The 12,509-nt window shown below is 22.8% G+C and overlaps 2 protein-coding genes across 3 annotated transcripts; one reads left to right on the top strand and one right to left on the bottom strand.

The window, feature by feature from the left end:
* Positions 1-842: 842 nt before the first annotated feature.
* PY17X_1307900 lies at positions 843-8,379 on the top strand (the record flags this gene model as incomplete). Of its 2 annotated transcripts, none has more annotated exons than XM_022957006.1 (6): positions 843-959; positions 1,055-1,102; positions 3,545-3,846; positions 4,075-4,464; positions 4,612-6,898; positions 7,093-8,379. In XM_022957006.1, the coding sequence occupies 6 exons, from the start codon at positions 843-845 to the stop codon at positions 8,377-8,379; spliced, it is 4,431 nt and encodes a 1,476-aa protein (XP_022813494.1). The 2 variants fall into 2 exon arrangements, with proteins under 2 accessions (XP_022813494.1, XP_022813495.1); XM_022957007.1 differs by lacking the exons at positions 3,545-3,846; positions 4,075-4,464; positions 4,612-6,898; positions 7,093-8,379 and adding exons at positions 1,532-1,762; positions 1,890-2,231; positions 2,370-2,634; positions 2,802-3,154.
* Positions 8,380-8,681: 302 nt separating this feature from the next.
* Positions 8,682-12,509, bottom strand: PY17X_1308100 (uncharacterized protein; the record flags this gene model as incomplete). Its single annotated transcript, XM_719485.2, has 2 exons — positions 8,682-8,915; positions 9,072-12,509. 2 exons carry the CDS (start codon positions 12,507-12,509, stop codon positions 8,682-8,684), a joined length of 3,672 nt encoding a protein of 1,223 aa, XP_724578.2.

Raw genomic sequence — 12,509 nt, forward strand, 5'->3', positions numbered from 1 at the left:
TTTTTATAGATATGGAAACTCGAATGTATTCCTATCAAATCGCTCTTTTTAATCCATTCTTTTAATTAATTTTTTTTTACGCCATTATAAATATATATACAAATTGAACAAGTTATATGCATATTTTTAACTCAATATTTTTTCATTAAATAGATTTGTTATTATTTTTTTTTTAAATTCGTTAATTTTTTTATTGTGCTTTTTTGTTTTTTATTAACCTTCTTCTTGACATAACTATTGAATACTTCTACATCTGATTACCTGGTTTCATTATTATTTCTTTCTTTTTTATCTTAACCCAAATCATGTGTTTTATATTAAGGTTAAATTTTACATTTGATGGAATAAAATAAAAAAGGAACAAATGAAATAAAAAATATAAAACTTTTTTTAAATTAATCTACAACAAACAAAATTGGCATAAATTTATAATATATAAAAATGAATGATACACAAAAATATATTTATATATCATATTGAAAGGTTTATCTTTAAATGCCTAACGTCGTATATAAATTATCCTTTCGTGTTTAATCAAATTCTCTCATAGTGTCATACACATACCCCCAAACACATATATATACACAATTAGGAAACATAAATGGCAACTTGTTCAAAACACTCATAAAATAAATATATATTACAGATAAACATTTATGTTTTACATTTCAAATGAATATACATTAATATTATTTAAACATTCCTATTTTGGAATCCATATCAATACATATAGATAGATAGAAAGAAAAAGAAGATATAGGGAGAGAACAAAATACACACCCTTTGTGACAAAATAAATTACTTTGACTACATTTTTAGTGGTCATTAAAAATAAGCAAAAAATGAAAAAAATAAATGAGATTATTTTATCTTTTTTATTCGCGTTACATTTTGTAAATTGTCTTAAAAGCAACTTTAGGAAAAATGCCTATATTCTTCACTCCCCCAATTGGACAAATGTAAAATAAATAATATATTTTTGCACACCCATAATCATTTATATACCCATATATATACATCCATATATTACATAATTTTTTCACTCATTTTATAGGATTCCAAAACCCGTTTCAGAAGATGGAATAGCCAAAATAATAATAATGTACTGATAAAAATAAATAAATTATATGAATATAATACATGATTTCATTTTAATACATTGTAGAATTTAAATGAAACATATAAAAAATAAATATTTATATTGCTTGTGTATATATATATATATATATATATATATATATGTTGTAAACTAATTCTGTGGACATAACTTTATCCATAGTATTATGCATATTCTTTTCATTTGAATCCTTGTTTTATAATGTGCTATTTGTGTATACACATATTTTGTATAAAAAAAAGAAAATACAAATGAATTAAAAGAAATAATAAACGAAGTATACAGAATGAAAAAAAAAAAATAAAACATATATTGCATATAATACTTACTATTTAATGCTATATAACTAAGTATATTTCAAATTTCTTTCTATTAAAATGCATTGAATGTTTAAATTGAAAACGACATAATTAGAATTCCAGCAATTTAATTGAAGACGATAAATCAATTGAAGATTTATATAACGAAAACATCTCAAGTCAAAACGCCTTAAAAAATTTCTCCAAAGATATAAATGGCAACATATATATTGATACAAATAGGCGTGAAAGGCGGATAAAAAGAAATAAACACTTGCTCGCATTGTATAATAATAATAATATAAAGGCATCAAATTTCATTTATCCATTATTCATCCATGAAGAGGTATTCAAAAATACAAAATACAAATTTATGTATCTGTGTTTATATCCCAATATATGTGTAAAATTATTACCTGCACCCTTTCCATCTCACTTATTTTTAAATATCTGCATACTTATAATTCTAATAGGATATCGAAAAAAAAGAAACAAAGTTAGAAGGAATATACACATTTAACTATGAAGGAATAGTAAAGGAAATAGAAGAATGTTTAAAATTAAACATTCATCATTTTATGTTTTTTCCAGTTGTAAGAGAAGAAAATAAATCTGTATATTGCGAAGAATGCTATAATGAGAATAGTTATTTTTGTAAAACGATAACTAAAATAAAAGACAAATTTTTGAATGATGTTATAATTTATGTTGACATAGCTCTAGATCCTTATAATATTTATGGTCATGATGGTATATATGATAATAAAAACCAGGAAATTATAAATGATATAAGTGTGCATACCCTTGTTAAGCAGGTAATACTATAATTTTAAATTACAATCATTTATTATGGTTATATAAATATATTTTTTTATATATACAAAAATAAATCGTTTTGCACACATACATCTCATAAAGTATATCCATTTTTATCTTTTTAATCATGATCTTAGTCCCTTTGTTTGGCGAAATCGGGAGCTGATGTTTTGTGCCCAAGTGATTCAATGGATAATAGAATTGAACTTATTAGAAAAAATTTGGATTATTGTAATTTCAGAAATGTTTTAATTTTATCATACACATGTAAATACGCATCAACCCTTTATAAGCCATTTAGATATATTTTAAGTGCTAATATATCAAAAAACTTTATTAAAAACAAACAGTCATATCAACACAATTTCAACAATTACATTGATCTTAACAATGTAGATAAACGTAATAAGAAAAATATTAAAAAAATATACACAAATACATGAATTTATATTTTCTAAATTGGTTCAACTAACACTTTCTTCTTTATAACGTGGGCACACATGCATAGTAAATCATTTTATTCTCTTTTTTTATAAATATATTTATATTTTTTTTACACCCATTTGTAGATATAAAAGAAGGAGCAGATATTATAATGGTCAAACCATCCTTGTTTTACTTAGATATTATAAGAGAAATAAAAAAAAGGATTGGAGAAAATATAAATGTTCCCATAGCTGTCTATAACGTTTCTGGAGAATATATGATGATTAAAAGTTATGTAAAATATTTGAATGAAAATGAAAATTATGAAAATGAAATTCTTACAGAGTTATTCAAAAGTTATTTGAGAGCTGGAGCAAATATAATTATTACATATTTTGCTAAGCAATATGGATTATATATCAAAAACTTATATGAAAAAAAAATTAATATTGAAGATAATAATAGCAATAATTTTAATGTAGAACTAACTTTATAATTATTAAAAAAAAAATTTATAACACGCTCTGTATAATAAAACTTTTAAATTGTTTAAAGAAATGTCGTTCTTCAACATAAAATCAATTTAAATAATTTGTACAATTTCAATCATTTGTATTAGTATATTTTTTTATTTTCATATTTTCATATTTTTTTATTATATTTCATTTGTATTATCACAAAAAATAATTCAATTTTTATCTTATGAATAAATAATAAATTTTTTATAACACACCCTCAAAAATACTACACTTATGTATTTAAAAAAATTGTACATGTATATGTCTATTGGTACACCAAGAAATGTACTATTTATCATTTTTATTAATTTGTGACATATTCATGTTCATTTCACACATTTATATATTTTCTGACACTAAATTTATAGATTCAAGATTTGTATCAAGATGATGATTTGATAAAATGTGAGTTGCCAAATAAATTAAGTAGTATAATATACAAAAAACGAAAAAATAAAAACAAAAAAATGTATATATTAAATAATGAAAACCATGTAATATTACCTTCGAATCCAATTTCGGAAGAGTATAAACATTGTATAAATCCAATCGATTTTAACTATGAAGAATTGCATGTCTATATGGAAGTAAATACTGGAAGTGTCAACGAAAAGAAAAATCAGCAAGGTATTAGTCACTTATGTGAACATGTATCTTATATGGGTTCAAAGTAAGAATCATTCATTATTTATATAAATTATCTTTTATATATTTTATGTTGACATATTTACGTTAAATATATTTATGAATGCAAATGAACATACCCTTTATATATCACTAATCTTAATTAATAATGCATTTACTCAATGGTTAAGCATGAATACATACATAACCATATTTATTATTTCTCTTAATCGTTTTTTTCTAATCACCTTTATATGCACATTATCATTTACAGGAAAAGAAAAGATATCATAGATAAAAATATTCGAACAAACGCATATACCGATTTTCATCATATCGTTTTTTATATAAGTGTGAGTTTAAATAACGAAATATATAAAGAAAACTCTTTAACCGATTTCAAGTATGATAATTTTGTAAAAAATATTAAAGAAGATGATATTGAAAATTATGACATATATACAGTTGACGAATTTAATTATAAGCATAGTATTTTATCTCAGTGTCTTGATGTTATGGTAGATGTTTTATCGGGTCGAGATCAATTTAATAAGGAAAGAATAACAAAAGAAAAAAAAGCCATATTTTCTGAATACAGTATTATAAATACCGTAGAATACAAAATTAACTCCGATATTATAAAAACTTTGCATAAAGAAAACAGGTATATAGTTTGTCTTTCATAATTATTCTCATTTATATACTATTCCCCACGTATTAGTTATTACTGTTTTCTGCTTCTTTCCACTTGTACTAATCTTTCATCTTTTAATTTTTAAACTTATAATTAATTTTTTTTTTTTTTAAATAGGTTATCTCATAGACTCCCAATTGGAAAACTAGAATTACTAAAACGTTATGAAGAAAAAGACGTAAAGGAGTATTTTAATTTATTTTTTAGACCTGAGAATGTAAATTTATATGTTTATGGGGATATAAATGCTGATATTGCACAAAAAATTATAAACAGCAAATTTAATAATATAAAATGTACCGATTTAAAAAAAACAGATATAGAATATTTAAATATTTTAAACGATAAAAATACACTCCGATCAAAGAATAAAAATTTACCTGCTGTTGTTCATATGTATGGTTCGACACCAAAAAACACAAGTAATGCAAATTCTTATGATAAGTTAATTGACACATGCAATAATAATCAACAAAATTCATGTAATGATAAAGAAGTTTCACAATTAATATCAGAAGATACTTCTAAAATGGGCGAATTGATAGATGATAATATTGCAGATCTTGTCAAATTTAAGAATCTAAAGAAAGAAAACAAAAATGATATTGTTACCGAATTAAAATTCCGATCTTATTTACAAAATAAATATGCTGTAAATTTGGAAGAAGAAAAATCATTAAACAAACCATTAGAAAAAAATTTCAAAACTCAATTTGAAATATTTAAATATTCGCTAAATAATGCTAATATAAATATTTTATTAAAAGAAGAAATAAAAAGTATTAGATCTATGGAAGATTTTAAAATATCCATAATAAAAGACATCATATTTTACTGCTTATCATTTAGATTTAATATACATAGAAATGATCTATTTAATAATATAGATATAAACGAATATACAAATATAAATGAAGGATCCACTATTAGAACAATAGAAATAAAAACAAATCCCCAATCTATTCATAAAAGTATAAACGGTTTATATAAATTTATAAAAAGTCTGATTATATATGGATTTTCAAAAGGAGAAATTGAAAATTATAAAATTAATGAAATTGATTTTGATAACATCGATGAACAAAATGCAGAAAAAAATAATACTATTGATACTACCAATAATAGTAATGATGGGGAGAAAGGATCATCTTCCACTTCACAAAATATGAAACTAGGTCATTCTGAAACATGCAACGAACAAAATGAAGAATATATTTTAGACACTAAAATGAATGAAATATATACTGATGAAATTCAAAAAATAATTGACTACAATTCATGTAACAATGTATATATGAATGAAAAAAGAGAAAAAAAATTAAAAAAACAAATTTTTGAAAATATTACAATTGAAGAAATAAATAATTTTGCTAAAAATTATTTTCAATATTTATTTAATATATTTAATGAGGATACTTCATTAAAACCAAATTGTGTTATTATTCATGTTCCATATGCCAATTTTAATGATTTAAAAAAAAGTGATATTAAAGAATATTTTTATAATAATATATATTCAGAAGAACAAATACCAAATTATTCAATAAATATCCAAAAACAATTATTATCACCCCAATATATATATCAAAATATTACAGAAAATTTGCATAGATCAAAATATATCGATCTAATCCCCCAAAAACAAAAAAACTCATCAATTTTTAGTTACATACTAAACCAAATTAAACGGCTAGAAAAACCTCATGGAATTCATAATACAAATTGCATCTTAAAAAATCTAAACACAGAACCAAATTTTGACCTATTTAAAGCATGTTATAATATTGACCATAATGATAACAAAAAAATAGACACAATAAACGAATTAAATAATAATGAATTTCCAAAAAGCAGTAATACTAATAATTTTGACCAGGATATCGAAACTACAAATGAAAATTTTCATGAGGATGTTAAATTGCTGAATTTGAAAAATTATGTATTATCAAATAAGGGTAAAAAAGAAATAGAAAATTATCAACTACTAAATGGCATTAAAATAAATTTATATAAAACACAAATTGATAAAAAATATGTTTATTTAAGACTCATAATTCCACATAACGATATATTAAGAAAAAAAAAAAACAAACTTCAAAACAAAAGCAGTAACTTCGACTTATTATTTTCTATTATATGCTTATTTGAAGGAGGTGAAATTGAAAATATAAGCAGAGAAAATGTTGAAATACATTGTAGCAATAAAAGCATAAACATATACATAGATATAAATGATGAATATTTTTACATCGATATATATACATATAATAAATATGAAAATATTAATTCTGCATTTTCTATTTTAAATAATATTATATTACAAACGAAAATTGAACCTTCGTCTCTACCAAGAGTTGTTGATAAATTAAAAAAAGACTTTTTCGAGTACAAAAATAATTTACAGGTAATTAATGCCTACACCGAATAAAACGTCGATTTGCATTCCATTTTGTAACATATCTTTCCATTTTCGTCTATTTTGTTATTCTTTCACATTGGTTCCGTTCTTTATTCTGTGATATTCATTGTACTATGCTTTCCAAACATCAAATAAATATGCTCAAATTTATATCCCTTTTTCCCCCTCTTCATTTACAGTCATTTTTATTAGGACAAACGATTTATTATCTATCTGATGGTGCAATAGGAAACCAAAATTTTGATATTCAGGATGTGGAAAAAATTACCTTTGAAACTGTACAGAATGTATTAAATAATTTATTCACTGATTTATCATTATTTGAATTAACAATTGTTGGAGACATTTCTAACAGAATTCATTATTATATTCTTCACTATTTGGGTACTTTGAAAAATAGAAATATGGAGGCATATAAAAATCTCAAAGAAACAGAACAATTAAAGGATATTAGCCCATTAGAGAAAAATGCACCGTTACAGCAAAGCACACCAAATAAAAATTTTGAAACACCCCATATTTCTAATGATCTTATAAAAAAAAAAAATGAAAACAATTTATTAGACGAATATAATTTATTATGTCCATTTAAAAATTATGAAGACAAATTAAAAGACGATACATATGTATATATAAAAGAAAAAGAAGAACATGCTATTTTTTTATTAATAGGAAAAAGTGCAAATCATTTTGGATTTTTGCCAAATGGTGTGCATATATCATTATATTTAATTCAATATTTAAAGGAATTATTACACCATAAGGAAAATGAACACCGAAAAAAAACAGATGACAAAAAGAATAACAAAAATTTGGATACAACCATGATCGATTCCGAACTCGAATCGATATCTAAACATATAAATATAAAAGATTGTGAAGGAGATACTTTCCAAGAAATTATTAACAGAAAAGCAAAATTATATATACATCCATTATTTTTTAGTATAGTATCCTATATTATTCAATATATATTGAATAGCAAATTTTTTCATCATTTAAGAGAAAAAAAAGAATTAACATATGATTCATCTTTTGAATTTATAAATTACGATAAGTATTTTGCTGGATTTTTTACATTATTAGTTCAAACAAATCCACAAGATTTAAATATAGTGAAAAAGGAAGTTTTATCAGCTTTTCATGAATTTACAAGAAATTATTATAATTATTCTGACTATTTAATACATAATGCTAAATTATCATATTTAAATAAAAAAAATAAAGATTTAAAATATTTTATTGATAAAATATCTGGTATGATGTTAACACATTTTCCATTAAAATATAAAAATAAAGGTTTATTAAAAGACAATATTATATTAAATAAAATTCAAAAAATAGACATACTTTTAGTTTTATTCATACTATTTAATCAAAAAAAAAATTATCATATATCTTATGGAATATCCGCTCCAGAAAATTTGTGGACTAACTTGTACAAAAATATAAATAAATTGGGATGATTATCTGTTATCAATTTTTCCCAATTTTAATAAAATTATCTAAAATACATTAAAAAAATGAAAAAAACACCTCAAAATAACTAAATACCCTTTTGGGAATTGTCAATGGCTCAATCTATGTCTAATGTATACATGTGTATATATGCATTTTTTTTCATATTTTAAAATTTATGTTAACTTGCACTTTTTGTTTGTTTAAGTTGATTTTTTTTCTCACATTTATATTTTTGTGCCGTATATTTTGCATCTTTGCTTTTTTTTTGTTTATTTGTTTTCGTAACAAAATTGAGGACCTATACTCACTAACTGTCACATACAGAATAACACAAATCTAAAATTTCCTTAAAATTTGTAGTACTAAATAATATATTATAATCAACATTTTCATTAGTACAATTTTCCATCGCTAATTTATCAAGCTTTATAATTTCCCTCACAATATTTCTATAACTCTTTTCTATATCTTCGTTATAGCTCCATTTGATGGGTGCGTAATACCTTGGTGATTCTAAGTTTTTCAGCATCCATTTGAAAAGCTGCAAAAGGTTCAAAAAATTAATAGATCATTCAACAAATATACATATATATATGTACATGACAATGATAAAGTACCCATGAAAATGGAAAACAAAGATGCAAAAAATACATAACAATTGAAATTACTAGACAAGGTAATTCATAATGCATTTTACCTTCTGAGAGACATCCATAAAAAACATATTTTCGTTGGTAGCCTTCCGAATGAGCATTTTGTTATTTTTAATATTATTTATAAATGTAGTTAAATTGTTATCGTAAACTCCTAAATTGTAAATTTGAAATATATAAATAGATATTTCTCTCAATGTTTCACCAAACAAAAGTATTACTTTTTGGTGCAATAATGATTTGTCATTCATTTGAATATTTACATTTTTTTCGTGTACATAAAATATATAATGATATATAATTGAGTTAATAAATAAATCTAAGCATAAAGTTAATGTGTGTATGCTAATTTTTTTTTTATTTGTTATTATGCTACTATGTGTTCCATCAATCTCATCATGAATTGTATAAAATATAAATCTAATACTGTCATTTAAATCTTTATATGGTACATTTATTAAATCGTTTATTAATTTTTCTATATACACAAATATATACTCCTTTATTTTTTTTAATGTAAAAAATTCTTCTTTTTCGCTATCATTTGCATCTATATTTCCGATGTTAGAAACATCACTTTGTTTTTTCATTTCTTTATTTTCCTTTTCGTTGCCCAAATTATCATATTTAAAAGAATCATCGTGATTATCCATAATTACGCTAGTGTTTTTTATTCCGCCGTCATTAATAACTCTCTTAATTTCATCAACAGCTGTATCAATTGTTAGACGTCTTTTCTGGGCTTCATCATCCATTTTATTTTCTTTCACACTTTCTCCATCTATATCCTTAGTATTTTCATCATACGCTGTATCATTAATAGAATCGAATTTTCCACTGTTCTTTGGTTCATTTTTCAAATCTGGATATATTTGTTCAGGTAATTTCATACCATCGTCATTTATTATGTTCAATGTTTTTTTTTTATGCTCTATATAATCTTCATACAATTTGTTATCATTATCATTGTCATTCATAATTCTATCTTTAACGTGAAGCAAAATATTATTTTCATTTTTATGTACATCGGAAAAACACATATTTATATATCTATCAATACATGTCGACAATTTAAAACCCTGAATAGATAGCAATGTAACAATATTGTCAAGGAGTTTCGTCAACTTCATTTTAGCATCATAATTAATATTTTTATTTAGCAATGTATATATTTCATGTTTAATTACATATTTTGTAAAATCTTCTAAACTATCATAATAATTTGAAATGTTTAAAAAAGAACAAAATATACCCAAATTGTTAAAATTATTTGTCGCTTTTAATATATGAATAATATTTATATATTTATAATTTAACAACTGCTTCCATAATTCTTTATATATATAACTGTTTTTTAAATTCAGTGTTTTTGCTTGAACACTTAGTCTGTTTTTAAATAATGAAAATAATAAATTTGTATTTATAATTTTGTCACTAGTTAGTGAAAAGGTTCTCATAGAGTATTCTTTTTTTATTTTATCAATTTCTTTTATCTCGTCTTTTTCTAAACTATATTTTATTTCCCCATTGTTCAAAGTAGAAAATACTGTATTTTTATCTAATTCATTTAATACGAGAAAATTTTTAGTGTCTTCTATATTGGCCATATGATAATCGAGTTCATTCATATTTTCCTGACCTAAATGATTAGAAGTAGGGTTTTCATTAGTACATGTTCCTTTGTCTGGTTCATTTTCTTTCGAAATTAATTTTGAATATTTTACATTTTCATCTTCGTTTCCTTTACCAATTTTATTATCATCATATAAAGTAAAATAATTGTTTTTTTGATCAAATATGTTATTAAAATTACACAAAAATGTGGGCTTATTCTTCTCTTCTTCATTTATTTTTAAATCGGCACCATTAATAGAACCACCACTAAATATACCAACCTTATAAAAAGAATCTTCATAAATAGATAAACTTGAATTGATGTTAATTTTTTGAAATACCCACTCAGGTATATATTTGAATAAATTAGATTCTCTAGTTTTTGAATTTAAAAATTGAGTTAATAATTCATGTTTTTTTTGATATAGTATAAAATCAGATAAATTCAATGATAATTTTGCATGGAAAAAAAAAGCTTCCATCCATTCTATTATTAGCATTTCAGATAATACCGATCTTTTTAATGCCATTAAAAAATTGATTTTTTTTTTTTTGATTTTTTTTAATTCACTCATTATATATTCATATAACGTATCTATTCTTTTTTGTAATGATGCATAATTAGAATATATTTCAGACAATAATTTATGTTTTTTTTTTAATAAATTTAATACCCTTATTTTACGATTTTCGATACTTATATCACTTAAAGATTTTTTTTGGTTAGATAAAATATATGCTTCTTTTATATTCATAATTGGATGGTTTCTATAACTACCTTTAGAATGGTTTCCTATTAATAAACAATTTGAACACAAACTACAAAAGCATTTCATGCAAATTGTTTCAACTAATTCACTAGGATGATATGGGCATTTACCAAATTGAAAAGGGGATTCAGATATATGTATTCTTTTATGATTTTTTAGAATTTTATTTTTATCATGATGTTTAATATCACAAATATCACATAAATGTACCTTATCATTATAACAATAATAAAGGGCATTATTAATTGAGCAACTTTCACAAATTGGTATGCTTATATCTACTCTTAGGCATTTGAATTCGAACTTAATTAATAACAGTGGTAATAATTGCTCTGAATTTTTAACTTTGTATAAATAACTGTATTGTAATCCATTTTTACAACTATTACTACCACATGTTGTAATCATCCCATCCATTATTCTAGACTTATAAATATCATATTCTGAACTGTTATTACCATTTGAATAAGCTCTTTCCTTATTTTTTTTTTCAAAATCCTCCTTTTTTTTCTCATAATACAAATTCCTTTCTATTGCAATAGAATCATAATTATCAGGTATTCTATTATTATCTATATCTGCATAATTTGTTTTATTTAATAAAAATGTTTTGTTGGGTATTAATTTAAATAAATAAACTTGGAATATCCCATTTGCATTTTGTTCAAAACCTTGTGGATAATTTGTATTCCCAATAATATAATTATATTTTTTTAACTCATCAAAATTTTTAGTGAAATACTCACCTATTCGTTCACTTACATCATTTATTTCATTTATATTCATTATACTATATAATATATTGCTATTTAAATATTTACTTACTTTTTCAAATTCTTTTTCATAATCTTCATTTACTAATCTATACACCTTTAAAACATTTATGTTACTACTAAAAAAACATGTTTTCAGCATGTATTCATATTTCATAATCATGTTATAATCCGTAATTTCGCGTACTTCGAAATTTTCTCGAAAAATATTTTTATTTTCATTTTTGTCTAATTTTTTTTTAACTACTATCCGATTATAAACGCTCTCAAAATTTTCCCTCGGTAAATCATTCCCTATCATTTTATTCGTATTTGTTGTTTCCAT

The sequence above is a fragment of the Plasmodium yoelii genome (assembly GCF_900002385.2).
Source record: "Plasmodium yoelii strain 17X genome assembly, chromosome: 13".
In the NCBI taxonomy this organism is placed as follows: Eukaryota; Apicomplexa; class Aconoidasida; order Haemosporida; family Plasmodiidae; genus Plasmodium; species Plasmodium yoelii.